At 52.9% G+C, this 24,265-nt stretch overlaps 4 protein-coding genes across 4 annotated transcripts; all 4 read right to left on the reverse strand.

Moving 5' to 3' along the window:
- Nucleotides 1-328: 328 nt before the first annotated feature.
- TRIVIDRAFT_59488 (uncharacterized protein) lies at nucleotides 329-3,132 on the reverse strand (the record flags this gene model as incomplete). Its single annotated transcript, XM_014093898.1, has 4 exons — nucleotides 329-2,052; nucleotides 2,119-2,818; nucleotides 2,881-2,985; nucleotides 3,100-3,132. 4 exons carry the CDS (start codon nucleotides 3,130-3,132, stop codon nucleotides 329-331), a joined length of 2,562 nt encoding a protein of 853 aa, XP_013949373.1.
- Nucleotides 3,133-11,136: 8,004 nt separating this feature from the next.
- TRIVIDRAFT_228871 (uncharacterized protein) lies at nucleotides 11,137-11,559 on the reverse strand (the record flags this gene model as incomplete). Its single annotated transcript, XM_014093899.1, has 2 exons — nucleotides 11,137-11,219; nucleotides 11,367-11,559. The coding sequence occupies 2 exons, from the start codon at nucleotides 11,557-11,559 to the stop codon at nucleotides 11,137-11,139; spliced, it is 276 nt and encodes a 91-aa protein (XP_013949374.1).
- Nucleotides 11,560-17,934: 6,375 nt separating this feature from the next.
- Nucleotides 17,935-18,476, reverse strand: TRIVIDRAFT_70094 (uncharacterized protein; the record flags this gene model as incomplete). The annotated part of the gene is made up of 2 exons (XM_014093900.1): nucleotides 17,935-18,284; nucleotides 18,329-18,476. The coding sequence occupies 2 exons, from the start codon at nucleotides 18,474-18,476 to the stop codon at nucleotides 17,935-17,937; spliced, it is 498 nt and encodes a 165-aa protein (XP_013949375.1).
- Nucleotides 18,477-20,299: 1,823 nt separating this feature from the next.
- TRIVIDRAFT_228872 (uncharacterized protein) lies at nucleotides 20,300-20,704 on the reverse strand (the record flags this gene model as incomplete). The annotated part of the gene is made up of 2 exons (XM_014093901.1): nucleotides 20,300-20,513; nucleotides 20,631-20,704. 2 exons carry the CDS (start codon nucleotides 20,702-20,704, stop codon nucleotides 20,300-20,302), a joined length of 288 nt encoding a protein of 95 aa, XP_013949376.1.
- Nucleotides 20,705-24,265: the final 3,561 nt, after the last annotated feature.

Raw genomic sequence — 24,265 nt, forward strand, 5'->3', positions numbered from 1 at the left:
CTTATCTCCATGAACCAGTCTAACAACCAGCAGTTCAACGACAGGCATAAATAGACACATCATTAGAAACCAATGATATTGACACAGTGACTCTGAAATGGCGATGCATAAAGAGTTGTTGGATTGAATGTCATCTGCTACCTACCCTAAACGCCTAAACGTGCATATACGGATGGTACACGTACCAATGCCCACTTCAAGTCTGCAAGAATGGAAAAAAAAAAAAAAAAAAAAGCTAGCCATCAACAGGAAACACGGCCCCAGATCCGCTATAACAGCCAGACCCAGTCCAATAATGTAAAACAATCCGATACATAAAACCCCCCATTCAATCCTCCTCATCATCAGCCTCTTCTACCGTAACAGCCCTACCTTTCCCCTTATCCGCCGGATCTTCCTCAGCTTGGCTCTCGTCGTGGTGCTCGAGCTCCAGGATGCTCGGCTCGCGTTTGAGATCCGCCGAGGGCAGAGAGTCGTGAGCACTGCTGCTTTCAGGCGCGTTTTCGATTTCCGTTGACGGAGCGGCCTGGGTGCTAGCTTGGCTCGCCGTGTCTCCATGTTCCAGACGAGAGCTGCCACCGAAAAGCTGGTTAGATCCGCCCCAGTTTGGCATCATCGGACTAGGCGACACCACGGGCGGGGGATCAGATAAAGCACTGGCAACGGGTAAGGGATCTGCTCGCGATCTCGCAACGTGCGCTACTGAAGTAGGCATTGACGAAGATTCTGCTGGCACTGTCTCCTGGCTGTGTGACGTGGTCGGCGTTGGCTGAACCGAGGTTGGCGCTGTGTGGCCTCCGTTCGTGAGGTCTCCATGTAAGGGCACACCAGCAGCCTGGGGAGGGTAATGCGGTACAGCTTGAGCACTATCAAGTCTTTGCAGAGGCGTCAAGGACCATCCTGGAGGCAGCACCACTCCCTCTGGCAAGTCAGGGCTGCCAGCAGGAATTGCTGTTGTGAGTGGGCCAGCTCCGTGTCGAGTCATCAACGGGCTATTCATTCTCGGGGATATCCCGGCGAAGGAGGAGGGAAATGTTGACAAGCTACCAAGGGGAGGTACTGGAATGGGCAGAGGCGGCAACCCTACAGGCGGTAAGCCTGTTAGCTGGCTAAAAGATGCAGGCAACTGCCCTTGGCCGTTCTGTGCGGTATCCTGTGGCTGTTGTCGTCGTTGACGAAGTCGCTGAATCTCGGTATTGAGCAAATTAGCAATCTGTAGCTCTTGCTGCGTATTCTGTAAACTGGCCATTTCGCGTTGCAGCATCTGCTCCGCCTGCTGTAGGAGATTTCCAATTTGCTGATAACTATCGCCTGATGTGGGCGGTTGAGCCTGATTCTGAGTAGCCGCTGTGGAGGGATTTTGTCCCTGATCAGGAGCAATTTGTGGCATACCAAACTGCTGGGCGAGTTCGCGGACTTGCTGGTCATTGGCCCCAAATCCAAGTCTAATAGGACCGAAAGTGAAAACACGGGCCCGCCCTGCCGCGCCTTGAGCTTGATTAGGAGGCGCTGCACCATTCTGCCCATCACGGTGTGCGTTATTGTCGTTATTGTTATTGTTGTTGTTTGCGTTGTCGTTGCCATCAGCACGTTGATCTTGACCTCGCTGCGGTGCCTGGCCGAATTGTATTCTAAGCGCAGCGCGACGGGCGGCGGGAGATCGAGGTCGCTCGCCTGTGACAGGACTTCTACACGTTGGGCATACCTGCTGCCGTTCCAGCCAGCTCTTGAGGCAACCAAGATGTAGAATGTGACCACACGGGAGCTTCTTGGGACGCACGCGGTCGATAGTGCCCGCGTTGTTTGCAGGGTCCCACAGATGCATCTCCTCACGACAGATGATGCACGTATTCTCTTGCGCAAGGTCGCGCTCAGTAGCATCGGGGTACTTGTTCATTTCTTGGATAGCCCGTCTGTATCGCAAAAGTGCATTGAGCCTCTTAAGGAAGTCGCGTGTTGTCATGAACAGATCCCTCATGATATGAATAGGAAGTCCGTAGAACATGAGAAGCATCATAAAGAACGAGACGTAAATGCCCAGCTTGACCATATCTATTGGCAAATTGTTAGAAAATCGTGACAAGTGATACTCCAAACCGAAAAGGCGCCTTCTCTTACCAGTTACCAGATCCAGCCAAAGAACGAGCTCACCCTTTGCCGCCCAGCCAGGCACCTCAATATCCATTTCGTCAATGTCGGCTGGGTCGGGTAAAGGATCTTCGTTCTCCGGGGCTGGCTCTCCAGCTGCCGCAGCCTGCTCTCGCTGACGAATGATGGCTTCGCGCTGTCGGCTGACTTCTGCCCTCCTCTCCGCCAAGCGTGACTTGGTCTGCAAATGGACGATGCGCTGCTCCGTGAGCGACACCAAGTACCGAGCTCCCGTTCTCCAGGAACAGGTAGCCAGGACGGCAAACTCAAACAAAAACATGACCATCATATTGGGCCTGGCCTGTTGAATGACTGTATAAACCGTATAGCGAAGTATCCAGATGTCGTAGATGAAGCTAGCCGCCAGGGAGATGCTGAGCCGCAGATGGAACAGCCGAGGGTTTGCAGGGGGTTGCTGCTCGAGAAATTCAACACGGCCGTCGCCAATCCAGCCCCAGACCTTGCCCGTGACCAATGCTGTAAACATGACGAGGAACCAAGCCCCAATCTCTTCCCGGAAGATGGTCATGGCAAGGCACGTCTCGGTGATGGCGAACCATGCTCGCTCGGTGAGCTGCTCGACCTCGATCGCGCGCAACGTGCCGAAGCACAGCTGCGTCAAGGCATATATAAAGCTACTGTACAATAGCAATGTGAAGTTGACCAGGACCTATATATAAACGGGGTCAATCGAAAAAGCTCCCGTGGCGCAGGCGGGCCGTGTTCACGCACCAGCAAGCAGAAGTTGCTCTGCGCAAGGTATACCATGGCCGAATAAAAGTTGGCGCGCTGGTGGAATGCCGACAGCACGACGGCGCCCGCCAGGGCAGTCGATACCTGGATCGCATGAAGCGCATTAGCCCAACGAAAGCTTGATAGAGGGTTGACGGGACGTTTGGCGTGACGGGGGGCGAGAGCTTGCCAACAAGCTTAAAGATTAAAAGGACGTACCCCGGCGTACCAGCCCAGCCGCAGCTTGAACATTGCGAACGAAGACTTGACTTCGGTTGAATGGCGAGTTTCCAGATGCCTACATTTCCATTGTCGAGCCCGAAATCGCTTTGCCGGTTGGAAACCGCCGAGTTGCTTAACAATCCAATTCGATGCTTGATGCCACGTTATTGATATTAAGCTGCCGATGACGCACGTCGTTGAAGATTGGCACGTGATTGGCCTTTTGGCCTGTCCCGCAGCTTAGCCGGTTCTGTGGTGACGCCCGCTTTTAGCTTATCACTCCAGTGGCGCTCCGGCGGATTTGCGTCGCGTGAGAGGTGATTCCATCATGATTTGGCGAATAAGTGTGCAGTATTTGGTTATTATTGGAGCAGATTTGTAGGGGTTTTGCAGTATCAACGTGATGTTATATTTATGGTGTTGACTTGAAAGTGGGAAGAAAGAATTTGCATGCAATTCGCCCGACTTTCTCTCACACCTCGTAACAGTCCGGGCATTAGAAAGGATGCACTTTCGCTTGAATCAAAAAGCAGCCTATGAATACATCTCGGATTCATAGTAGAACTGAATTGGAAAGACGGAAACTTTTGAATCAAGCTTATAGGCAATTTGTCCAAGCGCTCGCTTATTGTTAATGCCAATATGTGATGGTGAAACGGGCGAATATAGCACCAATTCCCTGCTTCCTTTCGACTAACAACTACCTTCGCAAATGGGTATGGTATTCAGCATACCCTATACAGATCGCACCATGTAAAGAGGTGCATTGCGCAGTCAGATTCTGTGTTTTCTTGTATCTGTTATCAATGCTCCTCCAAGAAATGTCCTCGTCTCACCACAGAAGCACATCCCGACTACCACCCGCAGCACTCCCCATTCAACATCCAGGAAAGTATTAAACTTGATGATATAGCGCACGAGATATTCACACCCGGGAAGCGCAAAGATCTAGAGGTCTTGGCTGCCAAGCACAAAAGCAAAACCAAAAATGGTATTCCCGGTTTCTCTTACCGCCTCAAGGCCCCTAACCCCATCAAGTCTCAACATCATTAAACAGTCCTCCTCGCGACTCCTTTATCGTTACATGGAATCACCACAAGCACGCAATAATACCCTTCATCACTTACACGTGTAAACCATGTCCTCGCACAGACAACCCAGATCTTGCAGCTTACCATAACAAGTCGCCCCCAACGCCCCAAACCAGGCAGCACTTCACTCACTTATCACATCTCTGATCCGAAACCAAGATCAGAAAAACCACCCTGCATCGTCTAAATCTCACGCATCGCCTTGCCCTGTCCGCCAAGCCAGGTCACCTCCCAAATGCGAAATCTCTTAGCCCTGCCCTGTCACCGGTCTGAGTCAAGGGGGCACCAGATCAGATATTCCCCCGTGCTCCATCCCATCCCATACAATGGTGCCTGTCCTGTCTGTATAGCCCTGATGGGGGAACCCACAAGCAAAGTCCCTGTCACAAGATCAACCCATCGGGCTCCAGGGGGTGAGAGGGAAAAAAAAAATCCTCTCAGGTAACATCCATCACCGGATGAAATGCCACATGACAAGGTGCTTTGCCGAAGGGTTAAAGCAAGGAAGCAAATCCTACTATGCCAACCACAGGGGGTGACCTTCTCTCTCGTGGACCCCCATCTAGTTTCCTCGATTACATTAGGCCAATAGATGGTTCCTCCATAGTTCTCCACGGGGGTGCTTTCATACAGAGACGGACGGACTACGTTACCAGGAGCTCGGCTCGCCTACATAGTACGTTGAAGACGGCCCGAGTGTTAAGATAGCGAACTGTCCAAGAGGAAAAACAAATTTGGAAACTGCCTTAAACAAGGCGAGACCAGGCGAGACCATAGACAAAATTTACTACGCTAGGAACTCTTAAATGACGTGAGCCAAGCGACGACACACAAAAAGCAGCGGTAGGGCTACCAGTAGGGAATGCTACTGCGTAGTCTTGTCCCATATTTCGTAGGCTGAAACAAGAAGTCTCCAGTCAACTAGATGGAGTTGTTAATGCGAGAGTAAGAGACGATCTCAAGTCAATCATGATCGTTTAAACAACACTAGGGATTCCACACCAGTAAAGTAGTATACAGGCAGTAGCATCCGCTTAACCATGGCGATCGACATCTCAGAGGCGGACATATCACAGGGAAACGACGGAGTTACCACAGAGTGGAGCATGAAAGGCAAGTCTATGACACGGAAAGACACTCCTTCACGACTGGGCACCGAAATCCCCGATCGAGGGGAGTAGAGACAAGAGTTGTGCATCGGCCGCAGGCTGCGTCACCAAGGCAATGTCCCAAACGAACGACGAGACAACACTGCCCTATCTTTCCCCCAAAACGGCCGAGGTGACAAGAAGTGGGCCCGGATTCACCAAAAGTGATGCGAAAATGCGCCTCGTGTCGTGTCCAAAGATCCGCGGTGCATGGAACTTGGATGCCTCAATATGCACACTCGTGTCGTCGTCTATGGATGCGGAAGCGTTTCCGCATCGTTCGACTTCTCCATACCCTTACACGAGTCCCAGGCACCAGAGGTGTTGGCACGGATCATCTGTTGGCATGGGTGCTTTGCAATCCATTCTTCTAGAGAAAAAAGATGATGCAAACTGGAGGAGCTAGCATCTGGACTACTCGCCTTGGTACTTCGTATGTCAACTCCCCTACTCTGTCTAATCCACAGAATAAGGCATGGTCAAGGGCTTGACCGACAACAGGGATGCTGCTAGTCCTCATGGCTAGCATCTCCGAAAGGAAATTTCTTCATCATTGGCCAATGATTTGCACACAAGCGAGGGCAAGAATCGCTGCTCCGAGATAGGAGAGGCAACAGGTTGTGCCGAAAACGAAACCCTGGGCAATCCCTGTCGGCCAGATGGAGGACACTCGCCCCGCCAAAACAAGAGTTATCGAGCCTGTGAATCAGACAAAAAAGGGCTGTCGGTGCAAATAGTATTGAGGGCTAATAGATAATGGCCAAGAAGAGGGAAAAACGCCTAGGTGTGGAGCCCAGTTTGCTGCATGCTGCACGCTGCACGTAGTGCGTACGGTGAAGTGTTTGGCGATGCAAGAATTGAGGGGGGGGGCAGTCAAGTCAGTCCAAGTTGACCATTGGCCGATACTCCGCTTATATCAACGAGGTGGAGAGGGTTCTTGAACGAGAAACAAACAAGCGCTTTCATCGGCCGTAGGAGATGCCGGGAGGGGGATGGGCACCTCGGCAGCGGCTCGGTCACCTCCTCTAAGGGTACGACATCAACGACAACAAACCAACACTCAGGGCCTGATCACCACTCATCTTTGGGCCTCGTGGGATGGGGATTGGGCCTTGGGATTGGGATTGGGATAAACCAAACATCCAAATCCGTCCAAAGTGGAAAGGGAGGTTGGCCAAAAGTAGTCCACCGGGCCGTTCCATTGGCCAGATGCTCTGGAGACTGACCCTTGACCTGCTGAAGGATGAGACGGAGCACACAATTAGAGACACGCAGATGGATACAACTGGCTGCCGCGGCATCCCCATCGAAACCCGTGTTTGTGTGCCTGTGTACCAAAGCGTCTGCCGGTGCGCCCGCGCAAGATGCATGTACCACTACCGTCTGTACTCCGTCCTCTGTACCTCCATCTTGCATGCTGCCAATATGGGCTAATTTAGAGGCATATGTGCGTGTCAAAGCACCCCAAGTAACCGGAGTAATAGTTTAATATGCGTGTGAGTGTGTGTGTGTGTGTGTGAATGGTTGTCGCCGTAAGAGTGGTGTGTGAGAGCGGTGGGACCCCAATCGGGCGCTGTTGCTGTTGTATCGGATGGCGATGAGCTGCACATTTTGCATATTCAATCCAAATAGGAAATCCAGCATGACAGCCTCCACCGATTCATCATACCTGAAGACGGACCGTCAACCATCCTCGTACGACGGTGTATTCCGAAGATGAGGCCCAGGCTGGCCCATGCTGAGTTTCTCGCCCCTCCCATTCCCTTGGCCGAATGAGCTTCATCCCACTTGTCGTCACGACGGCTCCAGACTGAGGATTTTTGCCCGCAACGTGTAATAGTACGGCGTCATCCGTCATCCACAAGCAGTACTATGTACTGCTCAGCATGTACCAGACACACAGGCTCAAGTGTGCGTCTCAAACCAGAGTGCGTCTGCATCCCCCAAGCGGAGTCGCATTTGCCCCCTTTCGTTCCGTTCGGCCTCTCGTCTATCAAATGCTTCGGCAAGATGGCCCCAAGTAATGCATAACGCATCGAACCATTGGCACGCGAACATGCCTCTACTTCCAAGCTCTCACCTTCCTGCTCTCCGCCATCATCAAGGGCCCCCATGCCCTGTCTCGATTTGGCCAGCCGCCCCGTGTCATATCGCGAATTCAAGCCCATTCAGGTCAAGCGCCCTTTCTCACTTGTCCATCATCCTCTAGAGAATCGCGGGCGGAAGCGAGCGCCTATGACTAAAGTAGATAGATTGGGAATCTCAGTGAGGCGCGCGCGTTGCTGGGATAGGTTCACCTTGTTGCTGACCGGCTTGACGGTTACACGTGGCCTTGCTCATTCCAAGATACGGCCAACATCTCTCACAACAGCGCGCCCTCTGCCCCCACCCTCTTTTCGTTTCTTTTTTGGCTTTTTCAAACCAGAGAATCATATCCACTAGAGAGGGGAAAAAAAGCTGGAGGCAAAAGCAGTAGTGAAAGAAAACTATAGCTTCAGGTCAACTCATGATGACGGCGACACCCCCCCTCTGGGGAAGGATAGGCTGTGTTACTCACTAACAAGGACGAAGAAACTAAGTTTAAAAGCTTCCAGACATTGACGAGTTGGGTGTTTGCCCGTGAGAGGCCTCTGCCCCAAATCGTAAGACTTCGGGGAGGCGTTCGACGCCACGCGAGGCAATGAGGCTATCCAAAGCATCGGGACCTACGGTTTTTCCTGCCTAACAACAGCAGTAGCAGCATCAACACAGCCAGCGCCATCTAATCCGCCCCTTTTTTCCGCGTCTGTAGCTCATAATCTGCAAATGGAATGCTGGCGTTGAAAGTGTCCTCTGTGCACGAATCGCCTCACCGTCGACCAGGGAGGGGGGTTCTCGCAGGCAATTCGCCTGCCCTATGAGGGGCCCCAAAGCCTGTCCAAACTGACAACATCTCCACGCTAATAAGAGTGGTCGGCGACCACTAAATCAAGCGAACGCCACAATTCCCCGTAGTTAAGCGTTGGGGCTAGCCGGGAGACGGACCCGACTAGAGGATGTCAGAGCAAATCCCTGGCAGGATATCACGCCGATTGCCGTCTCATATGTCCCGCAACCGCGCTAGGCCAGATGGCCCCCAAACCCTGAGTTGCAAAAATAGATGAGCGGCGAGTAGGAGAGCTCCATTGCCAGAAGCGCATGAATGTGAATGTTTGGCACTGAAACACCCCCCCTCCCCATAACAGCCACCAAATTTCGTTTTCAACGGGCGCTCGCAAATCGACTCCAATCAATGCGATGAAGTGCCAAACGCCCAAGCACCAATGACCAATAATCCGATGGCAGGCGATCACCCGTCTGCCACGAGTTCGCCAACAGAGTTGTCCAGCCATGCGACTTGTACTTTCTCCGCAATCCACCTGTCATTTGTACGTCAGATTTTTGCTTGTGCCGTTGTGAGACCACTTACATCACTTGGCCAAGAGCCCCCCTCGGCTGAACATGCCGCATTGCCTTATTTTACCTATTTCGCTGGTATGCATGCATAAAGATGATCAATAAACTCGTTACAATAGCTGAAAGGCTGTTATTCAAGTGCAGATATTGGGTTACATTGAGCCATAAACATACAGAAACCTGGTGTCAAGGGTATCGGAAAGCCAGGGGTACAATAGAGAGGGGCACTGCGAGCGTCGCAATTGCTCCTGCGCGCATGATACTGAATACCTTTGTTGTGCTTCGTGCTTCGAACGGCCGCGTACACGATTCTACGCTGCGTACCCGTTAGCTCTAGAATTGCAAATTACAAATGCCACCCATGCATTCTCGATTTGCGCTGGCCCTTTCTCTCAGGGATAGCTCAATTTGTCGCCAAGGGGAGGTCTAGAATCAACTGGTTAGCATCAATTGCACTCAAGCAAGCAAATGCCCCCTCAAAGCCCCGTCAAGCCTAATGCACACCAAAAATCTCGAGGAGCCCAACGTTTCGGTTGTCTACCACAAGCCCTACGAAGCTAATCCTTTCCGGCGGGCTGGGACGGATAGACGCCACAAGACAGACAGGTAGTTAGTTATAGTATCGTCGTCCTGATCATGGCGTATCGGCAGATTGGACGCCTCAATTTCATAGACTGGTCTCGAACAGCACCAAAGAGCGCTTGGATCTGGTCTAAGCCATGAGGTCAGTGGTAAAGGAGATGTTTGGTGCAAGCCTCATTCTCTTTTGGCTTTTGGCTGCTTGCAAAACAGGCCACTCCATGACACGCCTTGCCGTGCCACGACTAAAGGGTGTAGCTACAACACGGTTAGTGCCAGCCTTACAAGGGCTCTGTCTTTGGTGCCCAGTAAATGGCGCTCAAGCAACAAGCAGCATCAGGCCGTTCCTGCGCAATACGCTGTTCATCCCGTGCCACCTCCTGAGTTCAAATGCAGTGAGCACCTAAATGATGCTAGATTGATTGAGATTATACCATTTCCTCGGAGGTCAGACCCAGCTAGAGGATCTGCCCTAAGTGGCCGCCATAACTGCCGCTGCAAGGGATTCAAGTCATGCTACTCCTTTGCTAGCCGAACCGTTGGCGATGATAGAAATTGCGCTTCCCAAGACGAGTTTGATAGCTCATCCAGTGCAAATCTGGGCGTCAATGTCAAAAGCCATTTCCCAGAGGATGCTGTGTAAGCTTAAATTGGTGCTCATCTGATCAACGCCAAGCATTCCCATTCGTGTGCAGCTATATCGACATCAGCGTCATTCCCAGCCCGGCGGCGTCTGCCTATCGCTCGTTTGGCATTCGTGACTTGTCATATGCCTTTCTTTCCTTTTGTTTTCCAGCTTCTTGGAGTTGCCTGGAATGAAGCAGGGGTCATGGCCCCCAGATTACCGGGTGGTTTACCTGCCGGCTGTCGTGGCGATGCGTCAGTCTGCCGGTGGCTTTCAACGCCAGGCTCGAAGCCTAGGATAGATATGGATTAGCTCTGGGAGCTCTCCCGTCGTGGCTCCAAACTTCCAAGTTTGCTTTGCACCCACCACTGCTCGCAGGAGGTTAGTACCCTTCAGGAGCAACCTCGAACATATGACCAGCTAATAGCCAATACAGAGGCAACAGCGACACGCAAAGGTAAAATCAGGCGCTATCATTGAAGATTCCAGCGTTGCGGTTCGAGACCATGGCGACTTCTGCCTCTCTGCATACTTTGGCCACGAAGGAGAACCGGCTTGTTTTCTTGGTACAAGCCCACTGCCGGCAGTCTCCACTATTCACAAGCCTGCGACGGGTAAACCCTGCAACAACATCGTGGGGTTGAGAATAAAAATACGGGCTGGCCAATCAGAGGCTGAGGTGTTTACTCGTAACACTTCTAGCACCCCCTCAGCCAAATCAAATCGAGTCAAATCAAATCTCAATTCCTTCATGCGATGTGACTGGCTTTGCGCTCTGTCGCCGCATCTCCCCAGCCCGTCGATTGACATGATCGGAAGCGAAATCACTCGGCTTGCCCGATATCCGAAAAAGTAGAAACATAGTTTCGCCCACCAATACTCAAAAGCATCGCCCCGTCGGAAGGGGCGCAGAGCGGTGCGAAGTTGATCGGCGTGTGGTGTTAGCTAAATGTGCGCATGAACGTGTATGCACTGCTAGTTGACGATCCTGATCACGATCCAAACGTGGACATGCAATCTATCGCAAACAGAAAAAAGTACACTATAGAGCGGTATTTGCGGTGTGGCTTGTTTGCGCATCAACATGATTCATCGCGGCGGTCGTTGCCATGGTGCGTGCTTTTGACACGCAAGACGTGTGTCTGGCAATCAAATATCATTTTTGTTGCTCTTGGCCCTGGAAATCGCCAGTGACATTGTTGTCGATCTCACCCGTCCTGGCCCTTGATCCTGTCGCTTCTGCTTGCAGTTAGTGAGTGCGAGTCACACGGCGAACCGAGTCCTTGGGCTACCGAATTGCCGGGGCTGCCAGGGTGTGTGAACAAAGAATTATGGGCTCGGCAAACAGAGCTTCGAAACGCCATCCCATACACCACCCTGGCTCACTGGCTCCCTGGCTCTCATCCCAGCGCTGCAGAACGTCCACACGCCCCCCTTTCCTGTCCTTCCTGTAGCGTCCCGACCGCCTCCCACTTTCCTTGGGACCCCTGTGCCTTTGCACAACATGCTTAACGGGGACCGCTCCCTTTTGGCGCCTGAACCAGTGATGCAAGCTAAGCCCTTCAATATATCGCTCCATGATACCTCATTCGGCCATGGTGAGTGTAGATAGCTTCTGGCGCAATCTGCCAGCCTTCGTAGAGCGTTCAAGCGCTATTGATATTGCTCTGATATGAATGATAATGATAATCCTGGCACTGCTCGCCTGCCTAGTGCCCCGAGGCCAGAAAGTGAAAGGTGTGTGTTGTTGGAGGTTGTACTGCTGCCTCCCAAAGTGGCCGACACCTTCACGCTGGACCAGATTTCACGACTCGCAGCACGCATGATCTTCAAAGCCCCTGCATGGCGGCTTGTGTCAGATAGCCAGAGGCTTGCCGTATTCACTGCACGCACGTTGACAAAGGCAAACAAAAGAAAACAGTGGCTGGTTGGGGGCCAAACAGTTCCGCGGTCAGCCTGTACTGATTTCCACGTTTTAGGGTAGGCAGGCAGCCAAGGAGCGTCGTTGCGGAGCTCCCATTCGTCACGATATGACAGCCAGTTGACCGTTCACAACTCGTCAGTGGTTGACGGGACCATCTTTTGATGAGCCGCCCAGTCAACACCACAGCTAATGTCATAACCGCATCGGCGCCTACAACTTCCCTCCTGCTGGCCACCCACGAGGTTCCAAGGTGTGTAATCCCACATGCCGAGGCACACTCATGTGAGAGCATGTCTTTCTGAACTCTGTATTGCCACAAACATCGATAATTCCGCAACCTTCATTCGGACACGATGCAGCCTAACCATGCCACCACGTTTTTTTCTGCCTTTTCACCTTCCCTCCCCTTCGGACTGAGACAAGAGGGCAGCTCAACTCGAGATCCGACGGGTACGTTATGTAGGATCGAGAAGAAGCGCGGAAGGGTGGGTAAGGGCATGTTGGCCGACGAGAAGGGGGCAAAGGCTGCATCAGATTTCCCCATGCGCACTGGACACCTGTTGGTCGTGACAGAAAAAACAGGTCCGACGTGTGGGTGTGGCGTCGCACCGCGTCCGGCTTTGTCTTTTGCCTGCGAGCCATCGGAGGATGCTTTGCTCGCAAGCTTCTGAGTGTGCAGCACTCCGGCTCTCGATGCAGATGGGCTAGTAGGCGCAACCCGCGACTTGCCGGCTAACTGTGCGGGAATCTATTTTTACGACCTGCAATAGACGCAAGGACGCCACGCTCCATCCCGAAAGTAGGGCGAGTCTTTTCCATCTGGTGTCGGTAGAACAGTTTGGTTAGCTCTCCTCCAGATTTTCCCCAATCGACGGTCGGTAGACGTTTGGGGCTACGCAGGCGACAGTCGGCATTGCAGCGTCGCCCGCCCTCTGCTGTACGACCCCAAGATCTCCAGAAGGCAGCGATGCAGGCACATTCCCCTTGGCTGCTAGCGCTGCCGTTGTGCCACACTGTCGACGCTTGCCTGTGCGACTGGAGCCGAAGGCCTCGGGAATGGCATGTCCCGGACAGCGTCACAGTGTGCTAGTGGAGCTCATCCGCGTGGAGAAAGAGATCGAAGACGGGCGGGATGAAGCTCGGAAGACGAGGCGGCTAGGGTTCTGACAAATGGACGGCTGGCGATGGAGAATGCTGCAAATGGCAGTCCATTCAACTAACCTCAGAGTGGCGAAGCTAGGCGAAAAGGCATGTGACCGGGGCTTGAAAGACGAGCTGCGATTGGTCCAAGTCCGAGCTATTTGAGCACACGAAGGGCACAGGCCAATCTGACCTGGCCCGCGGTTTTTCCGTGTGGGCGAGGTACAGTACGTATTGTACGTATGTACCTCTGTAGTGTATCAGAACGCTGTTGTGGCTGCTGCGTAATTACGAAGCTGCTGCATCGCTCGGCCAATCATACGAGGGTAGATGTCTCAGTTCGTTTTTCTCTTGGAGAAAAAAAAAGCCACTCTTAACCAAAGAGAGATTAGTGTACGAGGTGCAGAATGCTAACTTTAAGCGATTCCGCGACTTTGCTTCCCGCTTTGGAATAGATAGACTGAGATGGATGGTTATTACCACAACGGGGGATGCCTTGCGAAATTCAACTTGATTGGCCGATGTGTAATTACATCAGCAGCAAAACGGTAAATATCCAACGGGGCTGCCCCTGAGCACGAAAAGCGTTCAATTTACAAGAGTGGTGAAGACAATACGGATTCGTTATTAAAAAAATTTGTGTCTCGGATTTGGTCGTATATGTCGTATACAAGTAATCAGATGGGCGGAGCTACAAGGGGCGGATAAGCACCTTGAAACATACTGCACTACGTAAAGCAATGGCAGTGATGCGCGCTGTTGATTCCCATTGCGGAAGGCTTACAAGAGTTTATACACGTCTGGTCATAAACCCGTAAATGTGGGACGCTTCGAGGTGATGCAAATGCGAGGACAATACGGAGCAGTCACATGGCTCTGCCAGTATTACTGTACAGTATATCCTATTCGTATTAGTAGTATTCTCCTCCGTATTTCCTTAGGATTGCAATGCCTACGAGGGTTACGTAGACTATGGACGGTCCAAATTCGTACAAGGTCAGTATTTCTTGGCAGGGTTCACAACGGTGCATCCAGTATTCGGTACCTTGTACGGTGCTGGTGCAAGTACGTATAAGACCAATATGGAATGTGCAAGGATAACAAGCACACGCAAGCCTCGTCAAGGTTGTATTAAAGCGGCGTACTTTGTAGTGCAGGGCGGTGATGATGAAAGAGGTCGTACAGAGCACTGCAAGTTGACGCTGCTATACCACGGCGACGATAGAGGCATAGTGTCGACACACTGATAGGCTAGCCCATCTGAGAGGTGGGCACGCAAAGACTGCTGTTCGGCCGTCCCGGCTCTGCACAAAACCTTATTGAGAAGCTTTCCCTTGCCGCGCAGGTTGATGGCAGCCTATCAAGACGGTCCGTGACAGCTTGGCCGCCTAGTCTCCGGAGTACACGCTGCGAAGCTGCCAACTCCGTACTTGATACACCCGCACATCTCATCAACACGTACGAAAGGTGCGGTGGCACAGCAGAGAGGCCTCAGTTGTGCGGCCTCTCATGGAAAAGGGGGACCAAATGAAAACAGTATACTGCTCCATGGACAATGGATGACCTGTAGTGAAACCAGCTGAACTGCAAATGCAACTCTGACGTCTGAACCTGTATAGCAACCTCACACAAGAATTTGCACTGAATGCTGAGCCCCTTGCTCGAGTGCCCATGTAAGTGCCAGTCGCGGTACGTACCGGTATTCGTAACTGGGCGAGGGCTTCAACGACACATCACGGCAGGGTAACATCCTGGCGATATACTTCCGTAAAAGAGCCAACCACGTGTGCAGCAGGACATGTCGGCCAAGTTTTGGCAATATTGATGCAATGGTGGTCCAGAAGAGTAGGTCACGCCGAATCAATCTTTCTTTCTTTTTCCTTTTTAACATTAATGAGCAAGGGGTAGAGACATCTCCCATGGCAGGTTTCTTCTGGGGTTTGGCAACATACCTGTACAAGTATCCTGTGTTACCCGGAGCAGTATGCTCGTACGGGAAATATGAAATGTCTGGATGAAGCAAGGAGAATGGAGGTTTAGGCCTGGTTGGTATGATTCATGATTCACCCCAGCAGCAGACAGGTAGGCAAAGGTGGGGCTCTACAGAAAGAATTCGGGAGAGGAGGCGATCGCACTGATTACCGCATTGGTTCAGACGCGATACGTATCCTTGAGCCGCGTCCTGGGAGCTCGTCGAAAGAATGGAACGCCAATAAGCGCAAGCAGCAGGGGGATTCACATTCATGGGTGGGATGGACGTGACAGGCCTCGTGGACAGAGATTGCGGATGGCACGCTGTGTGGCCAGGACCCTGACAAGATTGGCGTGTCGGCAAGATGGACCATGGACGGGACTGAGGATGAACGTCAGGGATTTGGCAGCAGGAGGGAGCAAGTTGGTGAGGGGGTGCCAGTATCGCGACCACGTCGACGGCAATAGCTTCACCCCTGCGAGAACTTGGCCCACCCCGCAGGCTAAGGTGCTTTTGGCCTTGGATGTGGTGAGCAGCACATTGAGTATTGACAGCACAAAGGCAAGCGTGCATTTGCTCAGCCCTACCGAGCACGCTTTTCCGGGCCACCAGCACTCGTCGGTCGCCCATCCAAGCACAAAGCACAAAATATGCCTAAGCCACTTCCCGAATAGGGTTTTCTGGCGGCGGCGCCGGCGAGGGGGCTTCAGGACGAAGTGCCGTGTTAGACGCAGCCACAATACCGATTTGAGGGCGAAGCGATGCAGCCCGAAATTCAGTTGCAGGCCGTCTCCATAGCTTGTCGGTCTGCAGCCCCCGAAGTGTGCGATGTTGACAATTTGACGGGCGGGGGGGAGGCGCTCGTTCGCGGGCTGGGGTCCCGAAGTATCCCAAGACTTAGCTCGAGGCCAAGGCCGTGCGTTGCGTTGTGCGCGTGCGTCCTTGCGTGCGCCTTTTCGCCCCTGAGCTGCATTCCCATTCCCACGACGTCGTTAGTCATCGCTCTCTGCCCCTGGAAATCCCGGGAGGATGGGTCAGAGGGCGACGACTTGAGTTGAGTCGAGTCCATGATCCCGGGTCAGGTTCAATTAGCGGGCGTGGCACCCTGGTCCGACGTGATGTGCGCTTATTCCTTCCTCTCAGCCAACCGTGCTCCTCGATTGGCTGCATCGTAATCGTGTGTTCTTCGACGAGTCCGAGTAGCACGGATGACAAGGTTTTTGTTTTTCGCTCCCGTGCTTACTGGTATGGGGGAAGAAAGAGGAGAACCATCTTCAACTCTGTTGGCTTGGCTTCGGACGTCGGATAAACATCACGTCACAAGAGCTTACATAAAGCACTACCGAGCAGCAGTACTAGCAGAGTACTAGCACAATGTACATGCACTTGTTCGTAAAATTGAGGGGACGACGCCTTCCCGGAGCCTCACTTTTTCTTTTCGAGCACAAGGAGGAAAATAGCAGCCAACCAACGGCCGCCGTCTCTTTGGCGTCGATATAATTAGTACTAGTGTCTCGAGTATGCCTCGAATTGTCATCCAACAGGGCGCTAAAACCAACCAGATGGGCCAATGGCCAGAGGAGGGGGGGTTTGATGAATTGCGACGGGGCGGTTGGCAGAGACATTTGCAGTACGAGTAGTACGAGTACTTGCACAGCACAGGCACAGGAGACACGAGCTTCTGGCAGAGAAACAAGACGAGTTGCTGCTGTACTATGTGTATACGAAGCGCCATGCCATCCATCCATGCAGCAAGGATGTTGACTTTTGTGAATAACCATGATTGACAGCCTTTTGCCCCAATCCTCAGAGATGGTCTCGGCTAAGTCCAACGATGCGTCGGTTGGTGTACACTCGTACTCCCTTCTGTCTAGGCCGCTCTTCTCACTTTGCTCCCAAACGTTTCACCCAAGGTGACGGTGAAGAGCGGTTCAACGCCTAGGTCCCGTGGTGCTGGGACAGCCGCCATGTGCAGCTTTGGAATGAGGATTTTGCTGTGCACCAGTCCAGACTCATAGGGCTGAGCGGGATGCGAGTGAATTCCTCCAGCCCCGTCCTGATACTGCTAGCATTTCGGTTCTCGCTGGACGCATGCCGCTAAAAGGAGCCAAAGGGGCGGATGCGAGCCTCCAAAACGGCAGCGCCACTGGCGCTTGAGCGAACCTTGACACCGATGGCTGATTCGGCAATGTGCATTTCCAAGGGAGGGAATATCAAAGGGGGTTCGATTTCGTTTGGCTCACCGAAGGAGGCTTCCCCCAGAGCAAAGCAAAGTGAGGCGGGAAATCCCACTACACTACAGACAGCGGCAAGGCGCAAAGACCAGCGCAATCTGTCTTGCTCAAGCCGCCAACTGCCATGCCAGCCAACTGGGGGCACCCAGATTGTCACTTGTGAGATGGCCAACCCCAGGGTACCTGTTCGGGGCACGGAGCAACTGACCTGTAACTTGTAACTTGTTGCTTTGGACCGGCTTCTGAATCCTTGACGCCAAAAACCAAACACATCCACACATCCACTCTCGAAGGATTGCGCCTGCTCCGCTCTGCTAGTTTCGAGGCACACACCCTCTTGCTCGCTCGCTGCTGGAACAACGTTGATGCGAGCCCTTTCGGTCCCGACCAGCTGGTTGATCTCCGAGGAACCACGCGGCGGCTTACACGCCCTTGGAGAAGGTTGATGGCCACAACGGCATGAGAAGCAGCTCGTAGGCGCTGCCGTGTCTCATCACCACCATCCTTCAGCGGCACGCGGCTCAGCACGGCTTTTTGGGTGTGTCTGTGTGTCTCTTTGTGTCTCAGAAAAAAACAGGAGACTGACGGGGGGGCGGGATGCGACAATAGTTTCGGAGGCTGCAGTATCCTGTCCCATCATATCTCGTCAATCCCATCCGGCTGTCGCCAATTGCTTGGGGGATTTCAGCCATTGCCATATCCGACCTGGCGCGAGGCATGCTTGCGCTGTGGCTTCGCACGGGGGCGCGGATGATTTACCCAGCAATCCGGTGTTGCACAGGCGAAGTTTGGGGGCCTCTCCTCTGGGCGATGGCGCTGGCACTGGCGTAGGCAACTAGCAGCCCTTTGACCGCTCCACCCAAGCCATGTGTCGCCAAGATGGGAAACCGAACGGGAGCCTGGGGGTGTCGAGATAGAGGAGATGAGAGATGAGGAAGGGGAGGCGAGAGGCGGCGAGAGGCGGCGAGAGGGTACATGGACGAGGAACATGGTACCGGCACTGGCACCGCCTCGCAGTGCCTCTTGGTCTGCACCTTCATACAGTTACGAAGTAGTCACTACATTAACTATCACACACTTGCTGGCAAGTTGCTTATTCTGTTGTGCCTCTGCATTAGCATGCATATGTTGTAGATATGCATTGCACCGCCATCGACTCGAGGCGGTGGCGGAGGTTTCTGGCCAATCAACGCGCAGTATACTGCGTTTTCGTCCCAAAACGGCATTACCAATGAGAGAAGATGCGAAAGGCAACCCGATGTCGCAGAGCAAACAAATATCACAGCACAGGAAAAGACAAAGTGAAAGAAAATAGAGTTTATATGGGGAGAGCGAGAGCGCTTGCACAATCTCGGGAAAGCATGTATAAGAAAGAATGACAGATGGTACAAAAGGATAATGCTTCACAACGGGAGACATGCCATGCCTTCGGCTCGTCGCTTCCCACGTTGAGCCACGAGGAGGGGTTGGCACTTAGTTGTGTGTACCGTACGAGCATGTATGCACGTCAGCAACTCTCCTGCTCTGCAAAGCCCGTGCTCTTCGTGTTGGGGAACAACCAACACGCAGCTGGTTAGAAAGAAGCATAAGACGAGGAATGGAGAAAAATCTTGAAACCCCATCTCATTTCCCCATGATGGGGAGTACTGTAGCACGAGGGAAAAAAGCAAAAAACTCAATATGCATATGGTGTTGCATTATGCTTTCCCTGAATGAGCGCCATTGCCCGCCGTCTCGGTTTACCCGGTTGTGGCCTCCACCGCGTGGGAGTAAAGAAGAGCACAAGTGGCCAGAAAGACTAAAATCGTAACCGTTGCGCCACATGAACCCAGAGGCAAGGGAATGGGGAGGGGCTCAAGCCGCCACGAAATGCGGTGGCTTTGAGACATCGGCGAGGAGGGGTCTAGAGTTGAACGTTGAAGACGATTGAGACCACACCCCGCTATTACTATTCGGAATGGGACGTTGTATCAAGTCATCTGCTCAATAGCCATTACAAGTCTTGACGGAATAGCACCATTACATGTCCATCTGCAACAGCGGGGGGAGGGGGGTGATGCGAATGAGAGAGTAAGAAAAAAGAAAAAAAGCCATAGGGTAGTATTATTGCTTGGGCCATTCATCAGTGGTATCATGATGACAGGCTTGTGTTTAACCCGGGTCCAGTCACGGGGGGCTGGAATGGATGAGCCTCCCGTCGCATCGCATCCCGGGACTCCTTCTGCTTCGCGGGCCATTTTGCGCGCTGAAGCAATATATTGGCATTGCGAAGAAGACGTACAAGGCTGATTTCTGAAGTGGAATGAACAGAAACATACAACCCAATAGACCGTTTGGGAATAGACAGGCTGCCAAGGGGGTTTTGCACTGCAGCAGGTCTTATCACAAGGAGCTAGCTGTCCGGGACCGAGTGTTGCACAACACAGAAGGGAAGGAAGAGGAAAAAGGAAAAAAGAAGCTTGGCTTGTTCTCGACAAGGGTAGTGGAGCCAAGCTTTTTCGAACCAAAATATGAGGCCATTCCGCTTCGGGAGCTTGCGGGAGTTGGGATTGTCGATTTGCGCTTTCCCCGATTGGGCTCGAATTCGCGCCGCATCCCTACCCAATCCAGCGTCATGTTTGGCCCCACCTTGTTTCTTATTTTCTGCTCACAGGCCATGGTCTTAGGCGAAAAAAACGGATATGGATCAGGGTTGAGTGAAGAAAAGGGCGCTAATTGGGCGGGGCGACGCCATGGAATCACCACAAGAGCCAGCGAAACAAATCAAAGACCCTTGTGAAAATCGGGGGCCCTTGGGGGGAGAACCAGAAAGAGTGCGTATTTTGTGGGCCGCAGAGCCTCGTCGATTCCTCTTTTTTTTTTTTTTCTTCTCTTATGGCCTGTGGGGATTGTGTGATTGAATTCTGGCTCTCGCGATCCAGGAGAGCGTGGAGCAGACGGCCAAGATCAGAGTACGGAGTACAACTGAGCACAACTTGGGTGCATAGACACACACCCTCGTAAGCCGGCTTGATTGATTTCTTCTTTCTCCTGCTTGCTTCCTTTCACTTCAAGGGACGCTTTCTTGCCGCCAAGGGCCGATGACTTGGTCTGCTGCCTGTTGGATGGGGGCACGGAAGGCAGACAAGAATAGATTTGACGGCCGTCGATAGTTCCGAGGAGAAGGGAGATTGGTGGTGGCAACGCCGAGAGTCTTGGTTCTTGTTGCTATGTTTGCTGCCGGGAGCTTCTTCTGCTCGCCGGAGTTATCCTCGGAGCCAAGACTTTGGTCGAGTTGCTGTTAGTTAATACTGCTGCAGTCAAAACAGAAGTTGAGATGCATGCGTCTAAGCCGAGCAATACAGTACGTGATGAGTACTCCGTACATGTGCCGCGCATACCACACAGGCACGGCCGGCATGTACTGGTCACCTCGTCGCACCCAAGCTTCCCCATCCAACTCAATCGCCCCCATATCCCTGTCCCCTTTAATTTATCCAGTCCATCTACCGTCGATGCTAGTGCGGAAACTTGGCATGCCTGGAGCGGAATGGCAACCGATGGATCTCGCCCTCTTCCGTGTCGTCGTATCTCATCGTATCGCTTTCTATGGAAAGGTACTTGGATGGGCATGTCACCATCATGTACCATTTTACCGTCTGGGCATAGCACCTGTACCTGGAAGCATCCAACTGAGCGCTCGAACCAACACGACGAGAGTCATGAGCCTCTTCGCGCAGTCCATTTCTTGTTTATTCCCTGCAAACACAATATTCATGTCTCGGAACTGTTGGGGCTACTAGAGTTGAGGTCGCCGATTCTTTAATTAATTCCCTCTTTTTTTTTTTTTTTTTTTTTTGCATCGCGCCATGGTCTTGGTGTTTGGTTGAACCACCTGTTACCAAAACGGGTTCACCTTTGCCCTATGCGCGAGAGACGGCCGTTAATGTCTGACCAAAAGAGCGAACCGTTTAGTTTGTCTTGCGTCTTTTACTGCAGTGGATTCGTAGTGGAATTGCGGTGCCGGCAACTAAAAGCACCGGTGCTTTGGCCATGCGAGTTTCACCAAGAGGCATGTCTTGCGGGTAAACGCCAGCCTGCCTCTGCTTGAGTGCATGTCCGTGTAATTGACTTGCACGTACGTGTACTCCGTACTTGTACATACACGCCGCACCGCGGAACGAGCAACCAGGCAAATCTCGTAAAATGCATGTCGCCTCGCACGACGCAACGCCTTGTGAGCCCTAGCTGAGCGCGCGGATGCTCATCAAAAGATGCCACTGGCTTTCATCGCGCTCTGCGGTGCTGTGTTGCGTTACCTGATGCTGTGATGTGTGCTGTATTCCGTGTATATTCCGCTCTTCGTTCGGACAAGACGAATTGCCGGATTGGGCCTGCACGTCATTGTCTGTTGGAGGTCTATCTGCGGCAACCTTTTGGGAGCCCCCTCCTCAGTCCCGCTCCCCCCCTGGTCCAATATCCCACAAAGTCACCTTGTACCGCCAACAATCCTCTGAATAAGGTATCTTTCCCTATCCGTTCCTTGGCCGGCTTCTCGTTGGGTCCGTCCCTGGCCGCCATGCGGAACAACAAGAGGGAGGATTCAAAGAGGAAATATCGCTGATGGACGGTGCGCGCATCCGTCGGAGCCGGGGAGTTACAGCGGCTTTCCTTGTCGGACCCGGCGCTGCCATTGGCCGAGCCGCGGTGCGGGCGTGTACAAGCAGGGGTCAAGAAGAGAACAAACTCTGCCCCTTCTCTGGTTCATGTCTTGAGCTTTGGTGCCTTGTCCAAGCTTTGCTCGTATATGTCTCTTCTCAGTATCCAGAAATAGCAGCGAGTCAATCCGTCACCATTGGATAGGTTTCACAATATACGGCAGCGAATGCGTGGTGGGCGAGACAATGCATGGACCATGTGCCATTTCCACATTAGGCACCGCAACCCTGGCTGCTTCTTCGCCCACTATCGAAGCTGTACTCGTATGTACAACTGTGCTTCAGACCTGTGTGCGGTCTGGGATAATGCTAGGCACAATTATTGGAAGGCGCACAGTCTCAGACCTCTCAAGTCCGCGGGCCTTGTCCTGACATGACGCGGAGGTTTCTATCCACCCTGTTGTAGGGTGTAAAATGCTCCTCCAAGTGCTAGCTTTAGGGCGGTTTACTCGTACTCGTACGATAAAAAGAAAAACACAGCTTGTCGGCAGGGTTAGTCATGGGGCTTCGACTAACTCCACATGTTATCTGCCTTGCCTTCCAGCTAGCTCTTCATCTATGATTGCCAGCCAGATATTATAGGTGCCTGTAATGAGTCAAGGATCGGAGTCGATCCGCTGGCTCAACAACCTAGATTTCCGCGCTTGTTGCTGTGTAATTGATGCCTCTCTCTGAAGTACGTACTAACCGATAATTCTCTGTGTCTTTCTGTGAACCCCTTCCTTCGATCTGCAGTATGTGAGATGGCCCAGCAACAGCAGTGACCGCAGCACTTGCTCACTGCATGCAAAGCAGTGTTGTGTTGTAGTCTTATCGGGCTAGACTATTAGATAGTTTGTATAATATCGAAACCTGCAAGCTCACGTTTGTGTTGATGCTTTCATCTGTGCTCGTCTCGCCTCCTCCCTTTTGGCAGCACGCGGTTGTAGCCGGGGCCCCGGACCGGAATGGCGGACGAGCCACATGCATCAATGATTGACTCTGCGCGTGCCGTGAAAAGCCTCAGCACGCAAGGAGACCAAGCCATCTCAGATGGGCAATGCAGGCGTAGGCACCACAGGCAGGCACAGCTTCAAGCGCGGACCGCCTTCTTTCTTGCTGCTTGCAGGGTCTGTGGGGGCCAAGCCAAAACAACATTCACGTTTGCGTTTCTAGTCTTTGAACGTCCTGATGGCTTCGCTTAGCGACCATCTCCCTTACTGGTTGGCCTTCGGCACTGCAACACGCGCCCTTGCTGGGCTTGCGGCACTCCCTAGTTCAGCCCGGAAGACGACGTCCATGCAGTCATCTCCCGGTGTTGATAGTGATGGGCACTTGGTTCAGCCTCGCACGGAACGAGAGGCTTCCTTGGACTACCTAGACATTGTCGTAGCCAAGATACATGTAGGCTGTCCATTAATTTCCACGTTCTCAACTCAGCGCTGCGGTATACACGTCAACCCTGGTCGGCCCCCTGGAACAGCAACCGTGTACTTGGAACTGAAGCTGACAAGATTGATGCCAGCTCACAGGCACACACACACCACACTGACACACGCTGAGCGCAATAAGAAAAAAGAAAAGAAGAGCGTGTGTGGTGAAAATGCCAACTAGGCCCAGGGGATGACACCGTCCCCTCGCGTACCACATACCCGCCGCGCCACCCAAAGTTGGGGGCAGGGAGAGTAGCGCTACTCGACTCCTTTAGGCGCTCTCTCAAGCTTCTGACAGGACAGGGAGCAGGTCCGGAGGACGGCCCAAAGCCATGCCGAGGTGTCCGGATATGTCTGTGGCAGGCCAAGGCTGGAGCTTGGATTGATTTCCAGGCCTGAGGAAAGCGCCATGCCGCTTCTGGCACGCTGCTCCACACCACCTACTGCAGCGGCATGGGTATCGGGCTTTGATATAAGAGCACACCCCCTTGGCGTACATAGTAGGGCGTGCTCGTCTTGGCTAGATGCACGCCCCGGTCTCAAAGCTGCGTGCTCTGCCGCTCCTCTAGCTCTTCTTCCTCCTCTCATCGCCAGCATCCCACCTGGCCGGCATCACGCCCCCCTCTCATTCTGATCCATGCCATGTCGCTGGCGGCACCCCCCTCTGCGGCGCGCATCTGCAATGGAATACTTTATACACACTCTACTTCGGCTTGGGGCACTGCTAATCGATGGTAATGGATGGCTGCCACCCCCTTGTCTGGGCTGCGCCAGAGCCCTACCATGCAGGAGGAACGATACATCCATCTGGGCGAGGCGCTAGCATCAACAGGACGTACCTCTTACCGCGGCGTCGAATCTGTGTTTGAAGGACGATCCATGACCGGCCCCATTTACCACGATGGA

The sequence above is a fragment of the Trichoderma virens genome, assembly GCF_000170995.1.
Source record: "Trichoderma virens Gv29-8 chromosome Unknown TRIVIscaffold_93, whole genome shotgun sequence".
NCBI lineage: Eukaryota > Fungi > Ascomycota > Sordariomycetes > Hypocreales > Hypocreaceae > Trichoderma > Trichoderma virens.